Source organism: Pteronotus mesoamericanus, unplaced genomic scaffold (genome assembly GCF_021234165.1).
Source record: "Pteronotus mesoamericanus isolate MK-2021 breed Mesoamerican mustached bat unplaced genomic scaffold, CSHL_Meso_final scaffold_118, whole genome shotgun sequence".
Lineage (NCBI taxonomy): Eukaryota > Metazoa > Chordata > Mammalia > Chiroptera > Mormoopidae > Pteronotus > Pteronotus mesoamericanus.
The window spans coordinates 8,872,436-8,898,776 of record NW_026555301.1 but is presented as its reverse complement, the minus strand read 5'-3'; the positions used below and the strand labels follow the sequence as shown (position 1 = coordinate 8,898,776).

General features: G+C 39.7%; 1 protein-coding gene across 2 annotated transcripts in view; it reads left to right on the top strand.

Annotated features, from left to right (window-relative positions):
• Window positions 1-16,199, top strand: part of IMPA2 (inositol monophosphatase 2) — a 56,130-nt gene extending 39,931 nt beyond the window's left edge. For both annotated transcript variants that reach the window (XM_054587340.1, XM_054587339.1), the window contains 3 exons: window positions 13,002-13,110; window positions 13,864-14,015; window positions 15,313-16,199. In XM_054587340.1, the coding sequence (XP_054443315.1) occupies window positions 13,002-13,110; window positions 13,864-14,015; window positions 15,313-15,428 (377 nt within the window). In that variant the 3' untranslated portion in view covers window positions 15,429-16,199. The remainder of the gene's footprint in view (window positions 1-13,001; window positions 13,111-13,863; window positions 14,016-15,312) is intronic.
• Window positions 16,200-26,341: the final 10,142 nt, after the last annotated feature.

The following is a 26,341-nucleotide window of genomic DNA, read 5'->3' as shown; positions in this document are numbered from 1 at the left end:
CCATAGGTAAATGTAGATTTAATAATTATATTATGTTGATGTTGATACAATCATTTTGGTTGTATGAAGCTCATTCACTAGTACAGCATTTCTTAAATATTTTGATCTTAGGACTAACCCATTTATATTCCTGAAAAAATTATTGAAGACCTCCAAAGAGCTTTTGTTTATGTAAGTTATACTTATATTTATATATTAGAAATTTGAACAGAAACTTTAAAAATACTTATTAATTTATCTTTTAAAATAAAGAACTTATTAATATAAATCATATTTTTTATGGAAAATAACCATATTTTCCACAGCAAAAAAAAATTTTTTTGTGAGAAGAGTGGCAACATTTTACATTTTTTTTCCAAATCTCTTTAATGTCTGGCCTAATAGAAGACAACTAGATTCTCATTTCTGCTTCTATATTCAGTCTTTTATAATATATTGTGGAGTTTCTTTTGTTCTTTTTCTAAATTTAATCTTTACTGTATTTTTTTTCTATTACCATTTAGTCCCCTTATACCTCCCCCTACCTAGCAATTACCATACCGATGTCCATGAGTCCTTTTTCCGTTTTGTTCCATCCCTGCATCAACTCTCCCCCTGCTCCGACAGCTGTCATCAGCTCTCCATCTATGAGTCTGTCTGTTTTGCCTGTTAGACCAGTTTGTTCATTATATTCCACATATGAGTAAAATCATATGATATTTGTCTTTCTCTGACTGGCTTGCTTCATTAGCATAATATTCTTCAGGTCCATCCATTCTGTTGCAAAGAGTAAAGTCTTCTTCTTTTTTCATGGCTGAATAGTATTCCATTGTGTAAATGTCCCATATTTGATTACTCATAGTTTATCTACTCATTAATTGATGGACACCTGGGTTGCTTCCATATCTTGGCGATTGTAAATAATGGTGCAATGACCATAGGGGTACATATGTTCTTTCCTGTTAGTGTTTTGGGTTCATTCAGATATATCCCCAGAAGTGGGATCGCTGGGTCAAAAGGCAGACCCATTTTTATTTTTTGAAGTGTCTCCATACTGCTTTCCACAGTGGCTGTACCAGTCTGGATTCCCACCAACAGTGCAAAAGGATTCCCCTTTCTCCAAATCCTTGCCAGCACTTGTTTGTTGATTTGTTGATGATAGCCATTCTGACAGATGTGAGATGGTATCTCATTGTGGTTTTAATTTGCATTTCTCTGATGATTAGTGATGTTGAGCATCTTTTCATATGTCTTTTAGCTATCTGTATGTCCTCTTTGCAGACGGGTCTATTTGGGTGCTTTGCCCATTTTTTAATTAGATTGTTTTTATGGCGTTGAGTTTTGTAAGTTCTTTATAAATTTTGGATATTAACCCCTTTATCAGATTATTGGGAAATATGTTCTCTCATTCTGTGGGTTGTCTTTTTATTTTGCTAATGATTTCCTTTGCTGTGCAAAAACTTTAGTTTGATGTAGTCCCATTTATGTGTTTTTTTCTTTTGTTTCCCTTGCCTAAGGAGATATATCCAATAAAAAATTTTTACAAGCAATGTCCAAGATTTTGCTGCCTACATTTTTTCAAGGATTTTTATGGTTTCAGGTCTACTGTTTAAGTCTTTGATCCATTTTGAATTTATGGTGATCTAGTTTTCATTTTTCTGTACATATCTGTCCAATTTTCCCAACACCATTTATTGAATAAACTGTTTTAGCCCATTGTATGTGCTTACTTCATCTGTTGAATATTAATTAACTATAAAGGTCTGGGTTTATTTCTAGGCTGTCTATTCTGTTCCATTAGTCTGTGTGTCTGTTTTTATGCCAGTACCATGCTGTATTGATTACTATGGCCTCATAGTATAGTTTGATATTAGGTAGCATTATTCCTCCAACTTTGTTCTCTTCTCTCAGGATCATTGTTGCTATGTGGGACCTTTTGTGGTTCCATATAAATTTTTGAAATATTTATTCTAGTTCTGTGAAATATGTCATTGGAATCTTGATAGGAATTGCGTTGAATATATAGATTGCTTTGGGTAGTATGGACATTTTAATGATGTTAATTCTTCCAGTTCATGAACACAGTAGGTGCTTCCAATTATTTGTATCTTCATGAATTTCTTCAGTGTCTTATAATTTTCTATGTATAGGTCTTTTACATCCTTGGTTAGCTTTATTCCTAGACATTTTATTCCTTTTTAAAGCAATGTGAGTGAGATGGTTTTCTTAATTTCCCTGTCAGTTCATTATTGGCATACAAAAATGCAACTGATTTCTGGATGTTAATTTTATATCCTGCTACTTTACTGAATTCATTTATCAGTTCTAGTAGTTCTTTGTGGAATCATTGGGGATCTCTATATACAGTGTCATGTCATCTGCAAATAAAGTTTTACTTCCTCCTTTTCAATTTGGATGCCTTTAATTTCTTCTTCTAGTGTGATTGCTCTGGTTAGGACTTCCAGTAATATGTTGAATTAAGAGAAATGAAAGCAGACATACCTATCTTGTTTCTGATCTTAAGGGGAACACTTAACAGTTTTTGCCCATTGAGTATGGTGCTGGCAGTAGGTTTTTCCTATATGGCCTTCTTATGTTTAGGTATGTTCCATCTATTCTCACTTGGCTGAAAAATTTGATCATAAATTGGTGTTGGGTTTTATCAAAAGCATTTTCTGTGTCTGTTGATATGATGATGTGGTTTTCATCCTTCATTTTGGTTATGTGGTGAATCATATTGATTGATTTGCAGATGTACTAACCTTGCATTCCTGGAATAAATCCAATTTTATCATGGTGTATGATTTTTTGATACATTGCTGTATTTAGTTTGCTAATATTCTGTTGAGGATTTCAGCATCTATGTTCATTAGGGACATTGGCCTATGATTGTCTTTCTTGAAAGTGTCTTTACCTGGCTTTGGAATTAGGATAATGCTGGCTTCAAAAAATGAGTTTGGGAGCCTTTCCTCCTCTTGAATTTTATGAAATAGTTTGAGGAGGAGAGGTGTTAGTTCTCAGAATGGTAAAATTCACCTGTGAAGCCATCTGGTCCAGGGCTTTTGTTTCTTGGGAGTTTTGCTTCTTACCGCTTTAGTTTCATTAGATGTAATCTGTCTATTCAGATTCTTTGATTCTTCCTGGTTTATTTTTGGAAGATTGTATGTTTCTAGAAATTTACCCATTTCAACCAGGTTGTCCAGTTTGTTGGCATATAGTTGTTCATAATATTTTCTTACAATCTTTTGTATTTCTTTGGTATCAATTGTGATTTTTCCTCTTTCATTTCTGATTTTATTTGTGTCTTTTTTTCTTGATGAATCTGGTTAAAGTTTTGTCAATCTTGTTTATCTTTTCAAAGAACCAGATCTTGGATTCATTGATGTTTTGTGTCATTTTTATAGACTCTATTTTATTTCTGTTCTGATCTTTCTTTTTAATTCCTTCACTTTGGGCTTTGTTTGTTGTTTTTTTTCAAGTTCCTTTAAGTGTGAAGTTAGATTGTTTATTTAAGCTTTTTCTTATTTTCTCAGGCCTATAATGCTATGAATTTCCCTCTTAGGATTACTTTCCCAGTGTCCCACAGATTTTTGGATTCTTATGCCCTCCTTTTAATTTATTTCAAGGTATCTTCTGATTTCTTCCTTGATCTCATTGTTTAATAACATGTTATTTAGCTTCCACGTTTTTGCATGTTTTTCAATGTTCTTGTGATTGATTTCCAGTTTCATAGCATTGTGGTTAGAGAAGATGCTTGATACAATCTCTGTCTTAAATTTATTGAGACTTGGTTTGTGTCCTAACATGTGGTCTATCCTAGAAAACGTTCCATGTGCACTTGAAAAGTATGTATATTCTGCTGCTTTGGTGTGAAATGCTCCAAAATCAATTAAATCCATTTTATCTAGTGTGCTGGTTAAGGCTGCTGTCTCCTTGTTGATTTTCTGCCTGGAAGATCTATCCATTGAAGTCAATGAGGTGTTAAAATCCCTGACTATGGCAGTATTTCTGTCAATCTCTCCCTTTGTGTCCATCAAGATTTGCTTCACATATTTAGGTGCTCCTGTGTTGGGTGTGTAAATGTTTACTAGGGTTATGTCCTCTTGTTGCATTGTTCCCTTTGTCATTATGTAGTGTCCTTCTTTGTCTCTTACTATAGCATTGGTCTTAAAATCTATTTTGTCAGATATAAGTACTGCTACCCCAGCTTTTTTTTTCTTTTCCATATGCGTGAAATGTCTTTTTCCAACCCTTTACTTGTAGTCTGTGTGTATCTTTCAATCTGAGACGGGTCTCGTGGAGGCAGCATATATACTGGTCTTGTTTTCTCATCCACTCAACTACCCTATGTCTTTTGTTTGGAGCATTTAAGCCATTTATATTTAAGGTGACTATTGATAGATACGTATGTAGTGCCATTTTATTGTTAGAGTGTTTTCTTCTGTTTTGTTTTTTCTTTCACTTTTTCTTCTGCTTAAAGCTCGTCCTTTAACATTTGTTACAGTACTGGTTTGGTGTTAACAAACTCCTTTAGCGTTTTCTTGTCTGGGAAGCTCCTTATTTCTCCTTCCATTTTAAATAATAGCCTTGCTGGGTAAAGTAGCCTTGGTTGTAGGTAATTGCTTTTCATCACCTTTAATATTTGATGCCAGTCTAATAGATGCTTCCTTGTAGGTAACTACTTGCTTTTTCTCTTGCTGCTTTTAGGATTCTATTCTTGTCATTAAGCCTTGTCATTTTCATTATAATATGTCATGGCATAGGCCTCTTTGGGTCCAACTTGTTTGGGATTTTCTGAGCTTCCTGGACTTGTGTGTCTTTTTCCTTCACCAGATCGGGCAAGTTTTCAGTCATTATTTCTTCAAATAGGTTCTTGATCCCTTGCTCACTCTCTTCTGGTATTCCTATGATGCAGATATTGTTATGCTTCATGTTGTCCAAAATGTTTCTTAAGCTCTTCTCATTTTTTAAATTCTGTTTCCTTTTTGCTGTTTTGCCTGGATATTTTTTTCTACCTTGCCTTCCAAATCATTGATTCAGACCTCTTTTTCACCTAACCTACTGTTTATTGTTTCCAGTGTATTATTTATTTCAGGTACTGCATTCTTTATTTCTGACTGGTCCTTTTTCATAGTTTCTACATCTTTTTTCATGCTCTTGAGTACTTCCTTATAAACATTACTCTAAACTCTATATGATAAATTGCTTGTCTCTATTTCATCTAGTTCTTCTAGAGAATTCTCTTGTTTCATTTGGGGTCTGTTTCTTTGTCTCCCCATTTTGGCTACTTCTTTGTATTTTCTGCCTCAGTTAAACTAATCAGTCATTAAACAGATCAGATGTTAATCTAATCCAGCTGTAATCAGCAGCCTGGCTTAAGCACCACAGGGTGAAGCTATTGCTTTCCCTGAGACTGATAAAACTTGAAGAGGAGTGCTCTGCCTGAGAACAATGGCTTCTGCAGTATGGGGAATGACTCAGCACAGGGATCCTGGTAACTGTTACTTCGGTTCCTTTCCATAGCCACCAACCCCAGACTCTCCTCAAGAGTCTCTAGTCCACCCTGCCCTCCTTCTGCCGGAGCCCAAGGTATGTGGATGCAAATGAAATTTTGTATGTTGGCATTTAAGAGGCTCTCTGCGTCTCCAGCCATCTCCCCCTGGCAGACAGAGACCCTGCTGCTTTTCATAACTGCAAGTTATCTGGGTTCCTCCCCGTCTCTGGTGCTGCGGGCTGGGGAGCCCAGCTTGGGGTTTAGACCCTACACTTCTTAGGGGGAGTCCCTGGCTGTTGAAATATACCTCCGTAACTTCAGCTGCAGCCTTTGGGAGCCCAGCCACCCCCTCATACCCTTTCCACACTGCCCACCAGTCTTGTGGTGAAATGGTTTCTTCTGTCCTTGGTTATAAGGCTTCTTTCCAGCTACGGTTATTCTGGATGATTTCTCTACAATTGAGTTGTAATTCCAGGTTGGTTCTGGGAGGAGGTTAGTGTACCATCTTGGATCCTTTATGTAATATATTGTTTTGATGTGTGAAAAAATCTGACTTTACACACACATACATCCATACATTAGTTGCATGTGAAATATAATAACATGTCTGATTTTTTTTTTTTGTACACTGTTACATTGAAATCCATTGAGCTCTCTTCTACTTTGAGTGGATTTTTTGCTCATGGTTGCTTTTGTAATATCATACACTGGTCATGTGGAACATACAGGTTCAATAAATACTTTAAAAGTCATATTCATTAATATTACCACTCTTCCTTTTCATGAGAAATGTTTAGGTATTGGTTAGTTATCAATCTACAATGGTGGATAGAAGTCTTCCCAAATTCTAATTGCTACTTGAAAGCTTGAATTCTCTCAGTGGTAACCTTGTCAGTTAAAGTGATGGGCAGAATTTTTCACTTTCAAAAAATATCTTCCAAATACCCATCTCTGAATAACTAACTGTAGTTTAAGTTCTCTAATTACACAGAATATTCAAAAGACATGTATAGTACTTAGGATTCAAGATTTAGTACAATTAATAATTTTATAGCTTTATCATTCTTAAGTTAAACTGACATTTCCCCCCAGTATATAAGTTTAGCAGAGAAGACTACAATGATTACTAAAACAGGTGGGGCCTTGCCTTGCTTTCTCTACCCACCATGCAAATATTAACACAGTGAAAAAGGCAAATGTCTTAGTATTATTAGGAATTTGCTTTACCTTCACAGATTCCTGAAAGAACCTTAGAGACCACACTTTGAGAACTACTTCAGTTGATTTCTCAGGAAGGCTCATGGGAACAATATTCCCAGAGTTGTTACATGTTCCTAAATTTATCAGTGTCCATTATACTTGAAAATCCATTTTTATGCTAATAAAACACGTCTCACATTTTCTTGTGTTAAATGCCTTAAATTGTTTCTGTCATCTTCTAGCATAAGCACATAATTGAAAAGTCTGCAGACAGTTTTTTCTTCCCTTATTTGGGACTTTAGTTTTTTACCTGAATGCCCAAAGGTTTTTTGTTTTTGTTTTTGTTTTACAGTACAGTGATTTTAATAGAGTATTTCTTCCAAGTCCATTTTCCTAGGTACATAGTATACCCTTTCAATATGTAATTTCAAGTTAAATAATTTAGGAGTTTTCTTGAATTACAGTTTTTAGTATTTGTTTATTTTCAGATTTGGTTGCTTAGTTTTTTGCCCTCTGGGTCTCCTATTATATGTACAAGGCACCCCCCCGCCCCCCGCAAAAAACTGAATTATCTTCTGGAGGGTGGGCCTCTTGCAACAGGCTTCCTCCTCTAGGTAATTGTTCTAGGAACCCATCTGTATCAGTGCACTAGCTGACAGTGTGAGAGGCTACATTCAGCTTCAGTGAATTTTTTTTTTTTTTTTTTTTTAGGACTCTTTGAATGCACTTGCCCATTTCATGATGGGTGATTTACGAGCACACCTGCCCATATCACACTGAATTTTCAGCAGTTTTTGACCAAAAACAGTATGACCCTCATGCCCCACCCTCCCTTTTCACCCAATTTTGCCCCTAGTGAATTTCTTTTGTTTCCCTGGATGAAAAATTCCTCGAAGGGAAATGTTTTGCTGATGTGAAAGAGGTGGAACAAAAAACGGCAGAAGCACTAACGGGCATCAAAACCGACAAGTTCAAAAACTGTTTTGAGCAGTGGAAAAAAAGTCTTGATAGGTGTATTGCATCAAATGGAGAGTACTTTGAAGGAGACTGAAGTTTAAACTTTTAAGAATAAATACACAATTTTTTATAAATAAATTCCAGGTTTTACGGGGACCCCGCCTCGTATGTTGGGTCTTCTCTGCTTACCTTGTCTTCATCACTTTCTTTTGAGTTCTGTCCCCTCTACTTTTGAGTTATGCTGCTGTCCTTTCATATATTCCTTATTTTTTATTTTTTTAAATTTTATTTTTCAATTACTGTTGACAATAGTATAATCTTTATTTCTTTTCCATAAAGCCATTTCAGTTTTGTGGACAAATCTTCTGGCATTCTTTGATTGACTGGAGAGATGTTTCTCTGCTCCTGATTCTTTTTTCTTATGATAATTGTGTATGGGATTCAACCATGATTCTTTTTTTTCCCTTTTCCTTTTTCTGTCAGAAATCCGTGTTCCTGAACTTGGATGAGCGGAGCTCAAGAGAGTTTTTGTACTTTCACAGCTCTAGAGCTCCCTCTTCTGTTTTTGTGAAGTGTTCAAAAATAATGGCCTTGTCCTTAGTTGTTGTTTTGTTTTGTTTTTTCTGTTTCCCTCCTTCACTCTTATATGATCTTCTTTTTCCTTTGCCTCTATGATTCCTGTCTAGTGACTTTGGAATTCACTCCCATACATTTCTACTCAGGACCTGCCCTACAAGGCCCTGGCTATAAGAGGTTTTAGGCCTGGTCAGCTCCTTACCTTCAGATCTTACCCTACATTCCCATACCAGAGACCCATGAATTGATGTGTGCACAGCTCCTCTCACATTGGCTCAAGCTGGTTTCCACTGAATGGCTATTGGTGATTTTGAGGTTCTCCTCATCTCAGGTCCAAGATATACTCGATGCTTCTTTCCCTCTCTTTGATGTCACAATGCCACATGGTCTTACAGCTGCGAGATGTTTGCCCCACCCATTGAGTTTTGGGGTTTGGCTATACCTTGTCAATACAGGTGTTTGGTGGTGTTTTTTTTCAGATGATGTCTACAGTTGTTTTTTGCTCTCCTAGTCTTTCTGTCTGTTTTTATCAGAGGATGTTTGGAGAGATTAAAATTTACATGGTTGTTGCATTTATTTCTAATTCTGTCTTCCCCAGGATTCTAAGCAATATTCTTTTTTCCAAGTTTGCTTTTTAAGAGTAGTTTCTTAAGGTGAAAATCAAATAACATAAAATGAACCATTTCAAAGTGAACACTTCATTGGTGGTATGTTCACAGCACTGCACATTTGCACTCTCGAAGTAAAACCCTACACCCATTAGGTATTCCCTCCCCCACATCCCTGCTTCCTACCCCCTCCCCCAACCATCAGGCTTCATTCTTAGTACTTATGGTTCTAAGTTAAATAAAGTTAAATTTTATTTTTATATGAATAGCTCATACTGGTCTATAAGAAGTGTGAAAGAATTAGGACATGTGTATAAAAACACATGCTGTTATAAATGTTGTTTTAGGAACTTTACATTCAGCAAAACCAGTTAGTGCCCAGAGGGGATATTTTCCAGACTTAAAGCACAGTCGCCTCTTTCTCCATGAGTATATATTTCAATGTATACACACAGCTTACTTCTCTTTCCTTTGAGTTGTAAAATCTCTCTTTGATATTCTGGGTATTTTTAACTTTGCTCAAATAGAAAAATAGTTTTCAAACTATTAGAAGTCATGGGCTACATTTTTTCACCTTAAATAAAATCTGTTTATTGAAAGAGTATACAGAGCAGTCCTATTTCAAAATCTACTAGGGTTTTTTTGTGGTAAAATATACAGTATATAACATAAAATTTGCCATTTTTAAGTGTATATTTAGTGGTGTTTTTTATATTCACAATGTTGTGCAGCCAATATTTCTGTACCCATTAGGCAACAGCTCTCCATTCCCAACAAACATACCCATGAAGACATGGAATATTTTGTATTAAAAATATAATTAGTATTTGATCAGAAACTAAAACATTATGATAAATATCAGGTAAATGCTAATAAAATGCAAAAATCATAATAATTGTATATCATTAACCAGGAATTATCATAATATAAGAAGACTGTTAAGTAGAAGGGATTTATAATGTTTTTTCTTATCTAGGTCAAAATAAAACAGTAAAGCATTTTGCCTGCAGGTGGAAGTACTGAGACTTCCTTTTTCTCTGTCCTTGATTTCATTTGGGAGAAAAATGCTTTAGCAAGAGTGAGAAAGAACAGAAACATTGCAGCTAGAAGAAGAGGAAGATACTGGATACAGAGATATCTTTTCACAAATTTAAAACTATGGAAAGAAACCCCTTCTTTCACATATCACCAGACAAGCTTGAGTTTAAGTCTGGGTGCCACCACTTAAGGGCTGCATGAGTTTAAGCAGGTTGCTTTTCTAGGCTTGGTTTCCTCAGCTGTGAAACAAGGACAGTGAAACAGAAAATGCAATAAGGGACTGAAAGCATACATGGAAGTGTCTGGGACAGAGTAAGATGTGAGCAATTGCTCTTCCTACACTTTGCTTATTTTCCCTTGTGAAATAGTCTGATGGCACTTAGTTTGAAAATCCCTTTTCTTCCTGCACCAGCCCTGCATATGGGGACATCTACTTGTCTAGGCTGACACTCTGGGGACTCTCCTCTCTATTCACCCTATAGCCAGGCTCTCCCTCTGATAAGGACAGGTTGGGCTAGGCCGTGGCCTGAAGGAGTAGTCACATTTTATTAACCTGATTAAACGTGGGTACTTATCTCCTTATGGAAATTGAGTGTCTGACTTTCTAGTTCCTGGGGGGAAATCTTTAGTGTCTTCCTTAATTATCAAAATCTGAAATATGCACACTCTTTCATTCAGAAATCCCACTTCTATTACTTCTATTAATCCTGAAAAATATATCCACATGACTACACACATCTATATAGAAAAAGAGATAACATTGTTTATAACAACAAGAATTAAAAACATTTATCTGGGGGATGGTTAAACCAGTTCTTTCATTGGTTAGAATAGCATTCAGCTGTTACAAGTATGGAAGAATGATGAAAGGTGTACTCAGTATATCATTGTATCAAAAGAGCAAGTAACAGAATAACCTGTAAAACTGTTTTTTAAAATATTATGTTCATGCCCTGGCCAGGTAGCTAGCTCAGTTAGTTGAAGTGTTGTCCTGTACACCAAAAGGTTAGAGATTTGATGCCCTGTCAGAGCACATACCTAGGTTGCGGTTTCAGTCCCTTGGATATCTGGGCAGTGTGCATGCAGGAGGCAACCGATTGATGGTTCTCTCTCACATCAGTGTTTCTCTCTCTGCCCCTTCCTCTCTCTCTCAAATCAATAAACATATAATTGGGTGAAGATTTTGAAAATGGTAAAAATATGATGTTCATGTTTGTACACATGTGTGGGTATATGTAAGATTTGAAGTTAGATAAAGAAATTAGAAGTACGATTAGGCGAGATGCCACTGCAGCTTCACTTCCACTTTCTTCCATAGCCTCCTCTGAAACTACTCATCTGCTTCCTTGTTTTCCCTGGCCAAAATAATATGCATACTATCTAATTTCTTTTTTAATTTTAATATAACGGGAACTCCCCAAATTGTAATATGTTATCATTCAATGGAACATTTTTAGCTAAATATTTATAATTCAGAATTCAGCCCTGGCTGGTGTGGTTCAGTGGATTGAGCGCTGGCCTGTGAACCAAAGGGTCACTGGTTCAATTCCCAGTCTCAGGGCACATGCCTGGGTTGCAAGCCAGGTCCCCAGTGGGAGGCACGCAAGAGGCAACCACACAATGATGTTTCTCTCCCTCTTTTTCTCCCTCCCTTCCCCTCTGTGTAAAAATAAATAAATAAAATCATAAAAAAAAAAGAATTCATTCCCCCCCAAAAATAGTGTTGTACATAATGATTAGCTTCTTAAGCTAGGCAACAAAATTCTACTTAATGCAAAAATTCTTCTAATAAATTTTAAAATACTAGCAATTTAACAAACCAACCAAAACAAGAAGACTCTTGTAATGTTTCTTCCATGCTGATGTTTGAGAAAAAGTGTTCATTGCTTCATTAACCATATATGGAATGTCTACTGTGCCTTGCCCTGTGAAAATGTTTTTCCTCAAAAGAAGTCTATTTTTCCAGGGAAAATATCACCTCAGTTTACAGCCTGGGTGCTGGGGTAGGAGGTAACCTCTGCCAGGGTAACGGGGTCTTGTCCATGGAGATCATAGAGCTGCCTGGCCCCCTCATCCCTTGTTGTGGGCAGTGCCTGGTGCACCCACACTGCACATGTGGGAGGTGCATTAGCTCAGTTTCAGTGCTGAGTGTGCCTGGTAAGGAATGATTCAGACCTCCCAAAGGCAGGTAGCTTTGATGTGGAGCCAAGTGGTTTTTCAGAGAGTGTTTAAAGTATAAAATGAGAGCCTCTGACATAAGGAAAGGGGGAAGTTGGGTACAGATTCTGTCTGAGAGTAGATTGCCTTCTCACAGTCATCTGGTCCCTAAGTGAGAGATGACTGCAGATTTCAATGTGGGATTAGGCCCATTGAGTGAAATAACTTGTGGAGTGTGTGTTCCCTCTACTTCATAAAGTGGCTTTGGTCTGTTATCTGAACACACTTGATGTGGCTGGCTGATCATGCCCGAGCAACAGGCCTGAAGAGACATGACTGACTAAATTCGATTGTGTTTGGGTATATGGCCAGGCAAGGACAAACTGCTTGTGATCCCCCACCAGTGAGTCAGGCACAGGATGGGAGCCCGGTCACATTCCTCTATGCCTGTGGGCCAGCTTCCTGGCACAGGCTGTCCTCCAGTCCCATCACAGGAACCGTGGGCTTGGTGTGAGCACCTCATTGCCCTGTGCCTCACTGCTCTGAGGCCACACAGCTACAGCATTGGTCTTTATGCCGAGGTGGTTACTCCTAAAGACTCCCTTTCCAAAGATATTACTTAAAAGTTGCTTTCTCCACAGGGATAATGGTATTTCCATATTTGTGATGCCAGCAGTTAAAGAAAGAATGGTTTTTAAAGACAGATTTAATTGATAAGGCATTTGTTCCCTTCAAACATTGGGTGGTCCTGGTTTGGAATCATTTTGTTTTCATTTGTGATTGAATGGTGGTGGCTTTCATAAGACACCAAACTCTTCCAAGTTCTCATGCTAACTATTACTGAAAGGAGAGAACTGCAAATTCTGCTCCTTCTGAAATCTGAATCAGAATAAGAGTCCGATATTTGACATTCACTTCAGGGAAAACCCCGACTCTTCAGTTAGAACCAAGACTTGATTTTTTCTGATTATGGGACATTTTTTCTATTGCAGATCTTTCAAAGGCCTTGGTTCTAACAGAAATCGGTCCCAAACGTGACCCTGCTACACTGAAATTGTTCCTGAGCAACATGGAGAGTTTACTCCACGCCAAAGCTCATGGGTATGACTTTTCAGTTCCTGGAACACCCTGGGGCCAAGAAGGAGCATGCCAAACGCGCACACAGTCTTGCTACAGACTCCCTGGGCACTGAAAGAGAAAAGATCCCTGTGGCAGGAATACTTGTGGCCCATGCTGAGGCCCAGGGAAGCCACGTGGTGCTGCATCATTCTTTAGGGGGAGGGTTCATGCAGCCAGCTGTTAGGAAACAGACAGGGGACATTTGTCCCTTTTTTAGCAACTTTGAGAAGCCAAGGAACTGATCTCAAGCCACCCAGCCAGCCCATCCTGTGTGTACTTAGAGCCCTTCTTAAATGATTTCTCCAGTAAACATTTAGGATAATAATTCCAAGTCCAATTGAATACTCTTCATCTCCCATTCTCTGTCTAGGTCTGCGCTGTAGCTACTGGCCACATGAGGTGATTTAAATTTAAGTTAAAAATTCAATATAGTTAAAAATTGAGTTCTTTAGTTATGCTGGCCATACTTCAGTTGCCCTACAGCCACAGGTGGCTAGAGCTACCACAGTGCAGAATGTCTCCATCTTCGCAGAAAGTTTCATAGGGCAGAACTGCACTGGACTCTAGATTTCAACCTGGAGCTCGTTGGTAGAAGCCCTGTGACTCATTGTTAATAATGGGGAATGCTCAGCAGAGGGAGTGACTTTGGGTGAAGTAAGCATGCACACTGTTTAAGAGCATTCCGATTTGTGCACAGTGCCGCTCACACATGTATTGCTCTCTTCCCTCTCCCAGGGTCCGAGTGATCGGGAGCTCCACCTTGGCGCTCTGCCACCTGGCCTCGGGGGCTGCAGACGCCTATTACCAGTTTGGCCTCCACTGCTGGGACTTGGCTGCTGCCACTGTCATCATCAGAGAAGCAGGCGGCATCGTGATGGACACCTCAGGTGAGCCCATCTGACCCTTGGCTTGCCCTCAACCCCCAGAGGTACGACAGCAGAGACTAGACTAACACCTCCAGACTGAATGTCTCCCACTTCCTTCTCTGTTGATGAGAGATCATTGGAAAGGCAGTGGTCCAGCGCCTTCCTGCTCTTCTGCCTTCCTACTCTATGCCTCTAGACATGAAAATATATGGCCAGGTAGGAACAGCACCACCACCGCTTTAAGTTTACATAACATTTGACCGTTTTCTAAGCACATAATCCGATGAGACGAGCAGAGCAGACATTATGCTCCCCAGCTGATGAGGACGAGGCTGGTACACCCATGGCCCTGTGGCTCAGCATTGGGTCAGCACCATGTACTGAGAGGTGAGGATCGGAGAGGTGACCTGTTACTTTTGCTTTAAGGTTATCGTGTCCCAGTGACTGACCCCACTAGGCAACTCTGACCCCACTTAGCATCGCTGCCCTTGTTACATCCACTTTGCTTCAGGCAGACCACGCACCTAATGTTTAGAAATAACACATCAGAGACTGGATGAATGTTTTCAGATCTCACTCTCCTAGCTTTGTAGTCCTGAGCTTGTTAGCAGAAACACTGGGGCTTCCTTTTAACTATTGGGTATGTACAGGGGGTATTTTGTCATTTGGTTTCTACTTTTTTCCTCTTTCTCCTTTGGAAGACCTTAACCGAGCTACCAGAAAAGTATAAAAGAGATATCAGCCTTAGATGGCAAGGCCAGGCAGACCAAATTCAGATTCAAAGTGAGCCTGACACTTAATTTAACCACACAAGCATGCGTGTGTGCACGGAGGGCTCCAGCAAGGCCATTAGTCTGGTTCCTGTCCCCAGGAGGACACAGGGCTTCCTTGTCCACCCTCAGCTGCCTGGTCCCCACAGCAGCCAATTGGGTTGCCGATCAGAATGGCCAACTCATAGGGTCCCAAGTGCCACCCATGCAGCGTAGAAGTTGAAAACTCCTCTCCTCTCTCCTGGTCTAACCGATCACTGGAATCTCAGTCCTGAATGTTGGGTCTCAAACTACATTCTCCCAGCACAGCCTGCAGGATGGCATTGATTCATGGCACCTCCAGTGCACTCATTGGGGTGGAGCAGATGCGGAAAGGCGTCACCCCTTTCTCTGGCCAGGCTCATGTCTAGACCACACTGTTTGTTTCCAGCCTTGAGCACGGCCTGGAAGCTTTTTTTCCCTGGAATGTGCACATGCTGAGTTGCTATCCAGGACTGTTCTACCTTCTCCAGTAACCCAGGTGCTCTCTTCTCCTTCTCTGTCCTCAGGCGGACCTTTCGACCTCATGTCCTGCAGAGTGGTTGCTGCAGGCACCCGAGAAATGGCTACGCTCATAGCTCAGGCCTTACAAACAATTAACTATGGGCGGGACGATGAGAAGTGAAAGGGAACAGAGGACAAGAGAAATGTGACCCAAGGACTGGTTCTTCCTGGGAATGCTGAAGCTGGCAGTCCATCCCTGGGGAGGAAGCTGCCTTGAGCAGCCTGCACTTGCGTCAAGTTCCTACGTTTTTAACCACCTCGAAGGGAGGTGTTCTGCTGAAGTTTCTGGCTCTCTGGTTAAATCCACATCTTTCACCGGGATTTGGTGTGTAGCTGGTTTCTTTCTTTAATCTTCTATAACCTTTTTCAGGTAGTACAGTTTTTTCTATCAGGGCCAAAACCCAAATCTCATGATGTACATATTGATAATTCAATCTTGATTTTTTTTTTTTCCCCAGAATGCAAATCTCAGGTTATAAGGCTTTAGAACTGCTAAAAAAGCAGACTTCTTCTCAGGCCCTCCCCCATGGTACTTCAGAATGCAATAAATCAAAATAATGGCACTCTGTTCTCTACTTCCCTTCATAAGTGTGTTGCCTGTTTCCCCTGAACAACACGCAAAATCCACAGCTGCAGATGCACGTAAGATTCTAATGCTGACTATTTGGAGAATAATTCCAAGAGTCAGTATTCTTCTTAGCCAGGGTCCTTATGAACCATACCCATTGGTATCAAGTTAAAGAATGTGTAGCTGTACCACAGTTTTTTCATTCACGCATCTACTGATGAGCACTTAGACTGTTTACAGCACTTGGCCATTGTAAATAGCACTGCTATGAACAAGGGGCGGGGGACAGTGCATAAATTCTTTAGAATTGGTGTTTCAGGATTCTTCGGGTATATTCCAAGCAATGGGATCTCTGAGTCAAAAGGCAGTTCCATTTTTATATTTTTGAAGAACTTCCATACTGGTTTTTCCACAGTATCTGCACCAGTCTGCATTTCCAACAAAAATGCACTAGGGTTCCCTTTTCTCCACATCCTCACCAGCACTTGTTTGTTGATTTATTAATGATAGCCATTTTGGCAGGTATGAAATGATATCACATTATGGTTTTAATTTGCATCTCTCTGATGGCTAGTGATGTTGAGCATTTTTTTATATGTCTATGGGCCATCCATGTGTCTTCCTTGGACAAGTGTCTATTCAGGTCCCTTGCCCAGTTTTTAGTTGGATTGTTTGTCTTCCTGGTGTTGTCATATGAGCTCTTTATATATTTTGGAGAGTAAGACCTTGTCCAATATATCATTGGCAAATAGGTTCTTCCTTACAAATGGTTCCCTTTTCATTTTGATGATGATTTCTTTAGCCGTGCAGAAGCTTTTTAATTTGATATAGTCCCATTTGTTTATTTTTTTTTCTTTTATTTCCCTTGCCCTAGGGGATATATCAGCAGAAGTATTGCTATGTAAGATATCTGAAATTTTACTACCTATGTTTTCCTCTAGGACTTTTATGGTATCCTGACTTATATTTAAGTCTTTTTCTACATTTTTAGCTTCTTCTGGTGTATGATGTAAGATGGTGGTCTAGTGTCATTTTTATGCATGTACCAGTCCAGTTCTCCCAACACGAATTATTGAAGAGACTCTCTTTATTCGATTGTATGCTCTTGCCTTCCTTATCAAATATTAATTGACCGTAAAGACATAGTCTTATTTCTGGGCTCTCTACTCTGTTCCATTGATCTATGTATCTGTTCTTATGCCAGTACCAGAGTGTTTTGATTACAGTGACCTTGTAGTATAGTTTGATATCAAGTATTGTGATCCCTCCAACTTTGTCCTTCTTTCTCAAGATTCCTGAGGCTATTCAGGGTCTTTTTTGGTTCCATATAAATTTTTGGAATATTTGTTCTACTTCTGTGAATTATGCCATTGGTATCTTGACAGGAATTGTGTTGAATCTATAGATTGCTCTGGGTAGTATGGACATTTTAATGATTTTAATTCTTCCAATCAATGAACACAGTATAGATTTCCACTTATTTGTATCTTCCTCAATTTCTTTCTTCAGTGTTCTATAGTTTTCCAAATACAGGTCTTTTACCTCCTTGGTTCAGTTTATTATAGGCACTTTATTTTCTTTGTTGCAATAGTAAATGGGATTGTTTTCTTAGTTTCTCTTTCTGATAATACATTATTGGTGTACAAAAATGCCATCAATTTCTGAACGTTGACTCTGTATCCCGCTACTTTGCCAAATTCATTTATTAGGTCAGGTAGTTCTTTGGTGGGGCCTATAGGGCTTTCTATGTACAATGTCATGTTGTCTCTGAATAATGACAGTTCTACTTCCTTCTTTCCAATTTGGATGCCTTTTATTTCTTCTTGTGTGTTTGCTGTGGCTAGCACTTCCAGTACTATGTTGAATAAGAGTGGTGAAAGGGGACACCCCTGTCTTCTTCCGGATCTTAAGGGAAATGCTTTCAGTTTTTGCCCATTGAGTGTGATGTTGGCTGTAGGTTTCTCGTATACGGCCTTCATTATGTTGAGCTATGCTCCCTTTATTCCCACTTTGCTGAGTATTTTTATCATAAATGGGTGCTGGATTTTATCAAATGCTTTTTCTGTATCTGTTGATATGATCCTGTGGTTTTGTCTTTCATTTTGTTTATGTGATATGTCATGTTTATTGATTTGCAAATTCTGTACCATCCTGGCATCCCTGAAATAAATCCAGCAAGGATGTAGAGAAAGGGTTCCACACAGTGCAGTTGGTAGAAATGCAGACTAGTGCAGCCACTGTGGAAAACAGTATGGAATTTCCTCAAAAAATTAAAAAAGGAACTGCCTTTTGACCCAGTGATTCCACTGCTTGGATTATACCCTAAGAACCCTGAAACACCAATTGAAAAGAATTTTTGCACCCCTATGTTCATAGCAGCACTACTTACGGTAGCCAAGATTTGGAAACAGCCTAAGTACCCATCAGTAGATGAGTGGATTAAAAAAACTGTGGTACGTCTACACAGTAGAATAGTATGCAACAGAAAAAGAGGGAATTCCTACCTTTTGGGGCAGCATGGATGGAACTGGAGACTATTATGCTAAGTGCAATAAACCAGTTGGTGAAGGACAAATACCATATGATCTCATAAGAGGAATCTAATGAACAAAACAAACTAATGGGCAAAATAGAACCGGAGGGGTAGAATCATGGAATAGAGTGACAGCTGTAAGGGGGGATGGAGGAGCTGGGGACTGATTGATAGAAGGTGAAGGGATTAGTTAAAGAACATATATGAGGTCTGTCCAGAAAGTATCAAGCCATGTACTATGAAAAGTAGAGGCATTTATTGAAGAAGATACAAGAAACATTGTACATAGGATGATGACGCCTCAGTCCCCTTCAAAGTAGGCACCTTGGGACCTCACACAGTCCTCCCAATTGCCATCAGGTGCCCCATCATATTTTCTTGAATCTCATTGGCAGTATGAAATCTCTTCCTTTTCAAAGGTGATTTTGGTTTTGGGGAAAAGCCGGAAGTTGCAAGATGCCAAATCTGGACTGTAGGGAGGCTGCGTCACCTCGGTGATTTTTGATGTTTCACAAAAAAACTGCATGAAATGTGATGCCTGAGCAGGCGTGTGGTAATGATGAAGCTGCCAATCACCAGTAGCCCATAACTGTGGCCTTGTGAATCATCCAACTAGAATAGTTTCTGGGGAGAAATATTCAAGCTTAATGTAAAGTTTAATGCAGAGTCATTGCTCTACTTGCTCAGTTATTTTGAATGTGATAGGCACACAGTACACATGCTCACTCAATGGCGTCTACCACCCCTACTGACTAATATAGTGAAGTCATCGTTGTTCACGCATGCACATTCCAATCCACTCTCTGGCTACCAGGTTACGTCAGTGTTGTGCAAACCATTCTCGTTATATTAATGGTTGGACTTTTTCTGGACAGACCAACTATAAAGGACCCATGGACATGGACAGTGGTTTGGAGATTGACTGTGGAAGTAGGGAGCAGGCTGCATGGAGAGGGGGCAAAGGGGGAAAAATTGGGAAAACTGTAATAGCATAAACAATAAGATATTTAAAAAATAAAAATAAAACCACCTTAGCAAGAAAACCTAGGAACTTTTGTTGTCAGCTGTGGCCTTAATACTAGACTTGGCAATGGTTGCCAGAGTCAAGGATAAGTTTCTGATCACATATTTGTTTGTACTAACTTCAGGCCAAGGAAGAAGGGACCATCCAAATGTTGCTCATCAGAGGAGTTAGCATCTGCTGGTAAACTTTTTTTGGGGGGTTGGTAGTATTAAATTCAAGAGTGTGGACCAATATTGAATTTCTGAGGTATTGTGAAGGGACAGTGGAATAGTAAATGCAGCAAGAGCACAGTGTCACTTCATCCTCCAGCTCTCAAGACAAAAGAGTTGCCCAAGCACAGAAGCCATTGACAGAACCACCACATATAAAGGAGTAGCCAGGTGTACATAGGGCTCCTTCATAAACATTAGCATTCACGGACCCAGTGACTGGTGCAGAGGTGTTAACAATGAAGACTCAAATACTGTATTATTATATAATGAAAGGCCATCTAAATATGTGGGACTGATGCCAAGCCTCTAAATGGTCTTGATTTACACTAGTTGTTCTGCAGTGTCCATTATGTATATATGCAGTGGATCTCATTTTCCCACCCAGGGTTGGGTTAAATTGAACAGGGAGTACATGGATTTAGTATTTTAACTTTGTAAAAGGGACCTGTGGAACAATATAGGCATGCAGTGGCATTTGGGATTCCAATGAAATCACTTACAGGGTGAATGAGGGATCTCTTCCTTCACATACTTTTTTGTTCAATGTGACGAATCTTGCAGTTAATTAAATTTCCTACAGTAGCTGTTGTTTGTGAAATCCTAATTATAATGTCTTCCCATGCATTAGTAGGAAAAAAAAACAATGCAGATATTTCCATTTCAGAAAGTTTTATTGGTTAGCATTGCATAGAACAATACTCTAATAATCTCTTCTAATCTGGATTTATTTTATATAGAGCACTCCCACCTCTATTTGGTGGAATCCACATTTTTCCCTGATATTTGGAAATCAGTACTTGTCAGCCTCAGTCTTCGAGATTCCATGTATCAGTCTTGCCTGCAGCATGGCTCCCATGTCATCTCTGTATAATGAATTTGGGGCTTGTGGAGCAGGGGGCTAACCAGGGGCCAGGGTCGGGCCAGGGCAAGCTAAATTACAAGCCCTGTTATCACAAAGGTGGAACTAGGTTAGAATCTAGAAATGTAGGTAATTCTGTGGTAAAGTCAACCTTAAAGGGGAAACCTCACAAAAAGTGAAAGAGGAGGGAAGGTGGTTCCTTGGTTCTGGTGGTGGCAGGGGAAGGAGAGCAGTTGTGAGTTGAATGCTTGCATGGTAGTCTCAAATCTTTTAGAACTGGCTGGAAGACCTATGTCTTCTCCTATGGGCAGCCTCTCTGCCCATACCCCTCACCACCACCACCTGAAGGCTTACAGATCGCCGATCACCAATCACCGCAGAAGAAAGAGCACTGGCATTGGGTTCAACAAACCCAGTTCTAATGCAAGCTTCCTCCTGCCTGACCTCAGACACCACCCTGAAAACTGCATATGCTGCCTCCCTCCCACAGTTGTTGAGGGGACTGCTGAGGTGCATGCAAAGAGCCGAACTGCCAGCAGCATTCAGTGCATACTAACTCGGCACGGGAATCCACAACTTTCTGTCTCAGAGCTTCCCTTGGATGACAGAGCCAGGATCACTTATGTGCCCGCAGTAAGTCCTGGTTTCAAGTTCAGTGCACATTCAAGACATTTTGTTAAATGGGTGCTCAACAACTGCTTAATGAAGAGAACCAATCTGACCTGCCAGAGATTAGCAAATACAGTGGTGCCTCGGTACTTGTCATTAATTCATTCCAGAACTCGTGACGAGTACAGAAACCAACCGAGTACTGAATGATGAAGCATTTTCCCTTACAGGGTGGCGTCATGACTCATACAAGTTCTAGCAAGTGCAATGAGTCCCAAGCAAGTGTTGAGTGCTGAAACATTTTTTCTTGTCAAAATGCAACGAGTACAGTGTTTGACGAGTTCTGAAGCCAACGAGCACCGAGGTATGACTGTACATTTTTTCCTGAATTTTCCTCTGTTTCTATGAAAATATAAATATGACAACATTAAAAGAATGTTTTGTTTCTCCATGAATCCCAGTGGACTAGCACTTCCCAAGTCTTTATCCTGCTTGTCTGTCATGTAGGACGTGCACCAGCTTAGGTAGTCCCACATCTGAGAGATGTGAATTGGGCTGCATTCTGCCTAGTGAAGAATGACTTGGGCAGGGGGTGAGGATGGGGATAGGAGTGGAACCATTGGTGCCATTGGAACCTTAGACTTTTCAAGTAGCCTGAGGAGATTCTTTCAAGTACCCCCCTTACTGTATGGCAGCAGTTTCATGTGTTACTATTTCCGGAGCCTCTAGAGTCACAGGCAGGGGAGACATCATCTACCCTTAGGAGTCTTGGAGTTCTGTCTAAGTGTGAAAACCACCCGATATTTTATTCATGTGTGTGTGTGCATGTGTTCGTAACACTGGTATATGCTATATATGACAAGCCATGTTCAGATTAATTCGGAACAACTGAAATGCGGAAGCACTTAACTCAAGCTTTCTGAATGAGGTTAGTTTTAACAAATTTTGAAGGTTATTGATATAAATGGAAAAAAGCTGTTCCCACTGAAGGGAGCGAGCCTTGCAGATTCCTGGTGGGGGAGCGAGGAGGAGGGAGATTTCAGGGCTCAGGCTAATAGGAAACCTATATCAAAAATGTAATCTAACGAGACATTTTGGCAATTTAATTTTCTAAATTGTATAGTTTTGTAACTTAATATACTAAGTTTTTCATAGAAGATTACAACTTAAAATTGCTTTAGTGACTCCCCTTCCTAAAATTTTCTTCACCCTATTGAACTTCCCCTGCAGTCTTCGCAGTAGTAGGCTTCTCTCTTCAGGTGCTGGATGTAGTTAAGTAGGCAGTTAATAACTTGAATGTGAAACCCCAAAGATGTGTGAGCTTTGAGAGCTGTAAAAGAGTGGGGATGTTTTTCCGTTGCCTTAATAAAGAAATTGGCAAAAGGCTTATACCTTAATAGACTTTAGATATATATATGTGATCATTGTTTTATACAAAAATGCCAGGGGTAAAAATAAATGATGTTAATGTGTTAGGAGTCGTGCTCAAAATATAGTTGTCCCACTGTCCTTGAAGTGATCATGTCCATACTAAATATATGAAAAGGCAGTGCTTAATAAAAGCAAGCAGAACACATCTGCCCTCTGGGTTTTCCAAGCTTTATGAAACGTTCCTGTGCAGTTAGAACAGCCACTGGTGTTCATACCACTATTTTATCATCTGGGTTTGGTGTGGACAGTGCTGGGAGATTGTCTAGTACACTGACAATGCTGAATTTAAAAAAATTTCCCCTAAATATCACTCTCATAATCTGCAGACTATATTTACATACACACATCAAGACAGGCTTTAGCTATTTTATAGAGCCTTGAGAGAACCTACTTCTGATATGGAAGTATCAGTGAAAGAGAGCCTTCTATGAGACCTACATGTATCAGAAGGGAAAAGTAGAAACATAAAGAAAAGCAATACCGAAATATAACATTTAGGTCATTTTGAACATAAATTAATATGTTTTAGGCATACATTTGCAACTTTGAAAACATTGATGGGATTATTGGGCATAAAATTTTAATGCTTAAAGATTCAAGGGAAAATGTACAGAAATGTGGGTAGCACACTAGACAAGGATCGGAATCCAGTGCTGTGCTCAAGTGCTGGCTCTGCACTAATTAGCCGTATGATCTTGGTAAATCATTTAAGGAAATGGAGCTGTCAAGGGCTCTTTCCAGAGCCCTCAGTTCCCTCAGTCTCTTCCCTCAGTTTGTAAACCTAGCAATTACCATGCCTCCCCCAGTTCCTGGCAGGAAGAGAAAGGAGTCGTATATTTTCCAGCCGTGAAAGTAAATACATTTTGTTTTTGACTAACCCTGGGGTTTTTGCATACTCCATAGGTTTGCTCTAGAGTGAGTTCTGCATCTTATTATGTTGTCACAGTTTTGTCTTTGAAGAAATAGATCTCGCCTAGTGTCTGATCGACAACCCTGGAGAAAACCCCAAACCTCTCCAGCACTCTGTCCTCATGGTCTTTCCAAGCTACTGACTAGTTCCAAAAGCAAGTTCCAGTCATCTTTGAGGAGACTGGGTTTTCTTTCTTCTCTGGAGGTAGCTTGATTTGTGATTTTATTGCTTTGTATAAATTTTGTTTAAATGGACTTTTTTAATAAATGGTATGGACTTTTTAATGACAGCTTAAAAATTTACGCTCAGTCTTCACCAAATTTGCTGATTATTCTTTTAAGCTTAGATTTGCAACTTTTTATTTTCTCAGAATATACTCATTCTTCTGAGTGTATATGCAATTGCACAAGAAATTCCTTACATTCTTCAGTGTGCATTTTGAAGTGTAATGCTCATTAATCACGTAATATCTTTTAGTTCTTAAGTGTTTTACGGAACTTTTCTTTAAAGAAATGCTCCCCACAGGAAAAGCCTCTCCATGGGGCTCTAAAGTCAGCAGACACCCTGGAGGACACAGCCGAAATAACTGGTTGCTGCGTCAAAGGCCCTCTCACCCTCCATGTGTTTCTGTCAGCTCATTCTCTAATAGTTTGACACTGACTTTGGTAAACTTGGCCTGAGCATTACCACTGTGGCTTCGGGAGCAGCAGAGAGACCCCCTGGAGAACCGGTGTGTCTGAGACCCTTATGTTGGCGACAGGGCAACAGGTGGATGTGGAACCTTGAGGTCCAGGTGCCTCATTGTAAGAGGAGCCTCTCAGAAACCAAATGAGCTGCTCACCTTTGTGATCTTTCAAGTCAGCAAACTGCTCACTATATTTTGACTCTTTGCAAAATAAGATATACCTGTTCTTTGATGGTTACATTCACTCAGAATTCCTCTTGCAGACTTCCAAATATTTGTTTTTGCCCTAATTTTTTCCCCTTTATTTCAAAAACTTTACTGAAAGCATATTCTGGACCAGAGTTGTCAAATGTTTTGGTTCCTTTATAATCTAACCTCAAACAAAAGGTACATTTCCCTAGTACATCACTAAATGTCACTATCCAAACAGACTAGGAGTCAGGAAACAAGGATTCTGGTCCCAAGTTAAAGTATCTGTATGACCTTGAGGAAATCACTTCACCTATTGGTCTTTAGTGAAACATGGAACATGGAACCTGTCCAATCCCCTCCCAGGGTTATTGTGAAGATATCACAGGACAGTATGTGAAAGTATCGAGAGCTGTGAAATGCTGGGTGATTTTTTCCTTTACAATTAATAATATTTAAGATTGAAAAGGTCATAGTATTTTTTTATAGCTAATGATGGCTCAGCTATTGGAGATAACTAGAAATATTTAGTCAGATTATACCACAGTTTAGACAGCCTTTGCCTGTTATTAAACCATTTACAATCCTATAATATTCTGCACCCAAGATTTCAGACAATCTGAAAATACCTCCCATAGCTTTCCTCAATAGTAACCACATTCACATGTGCAACAGATTTTAATCATAGTGCTTTTTCCCGTGAAGGTAAGGTTTAAATAGGTTTTTAAAAGTATAAGCAAAAAACCGCAAGATGGAGGTATAGGTAGACACACTTTGCCTCCTCACACAACCAAAAAAAGAACAACAAACTTAAAAACAAAAAATAACCAGAACTGTTATAAAATCAAACTATAGAAGTCCAATAACCAAGGAGCTAAAGAAGAAATATCCATCCAGACCAGGAGGAGGGGCGGAGATGGGCAGATGGAGTGGAGAGGACATGCAGCAAAGCAGCGGTGGGAGTACTGGGCGGTCCCATATTTGTGTGCAGATAAACCATGAAGAACAGCTGGGGAGCGAGACAAACCTCGCAACCCAGGGTTCCAGTGCAGGAAAAGAAAGCCTAAAAATTTCTAGAGGTAAAAACCTATGCGGGTTGTAGCAGCAGGAGAAACTCCCAGCCTCACAGGAGAGTTCGTTGGAGAGACCAACAGGGTCCTAGAACATACACAGACTCACCCACCCGGGAATCAGCCATAGAAGGGTCCAATTTGCTTGTGTGGAGCGAGAGAAGTGACTGAAAGCCAGCTGAGAGCCGAGCAAGAGACATTGTTTCCTCTGTGACCCCTCCCCTACAGACAGCGTCACAACCCAGTGACCTGGGTTGCCCCATCCTGGCAACTACCTAAGGTTCTGCTCCTTCCAATGTAACAGGCGCACTGAGACAAAGAAATATGGCCCAAATGAAAGAAGAGATCAAAGCTCCAAAAATAGAACTAAGTGATAAACAGATAGCCAACATATCAGATGCACAGTTGAAAACACTGGTGATCTGGATGCTCACTGAATTGGTTAAGTATGGTCACAAAATGGAGGGGAAAGTGAAGGCCAGGCAAAGTGAAATAAAGAAAAATATACAGGGAACCAACAGTAAAGGGAAGGAAACTGGGACTCAAATCAATGATTGGGAGCAGAAGGAAGAGAGAGACACTCAACCAAGACAGAATGAAGAAACAAGAATCCAAAAAACTGCAGAGGGGCTTAGGAACCTCTGGGACAACTTTAAACATTCCAACATCCAAATCCTAGGGGTGCCAGAAGGAAACGAGGAAGGGCAAACAACTGAAAACTTATTTGAAAAAAAAAAAAAAAAAGAACTTCTCGAATCTGGCCAAGGAAATAGACTCCCATGAGATCCAGGAAGCTCAGAGTCCCGAAGAAGTTGGACCCAAGGAAGCGCACACCAAGGCACATCATAATTGCATTACTCAAGATTAAAGATAAGGAGAGAATCTTAAAAGCATCAAGAGAAAAGGAGACAGTTACCTACAAAGGACTTCCCATAAGACGATCA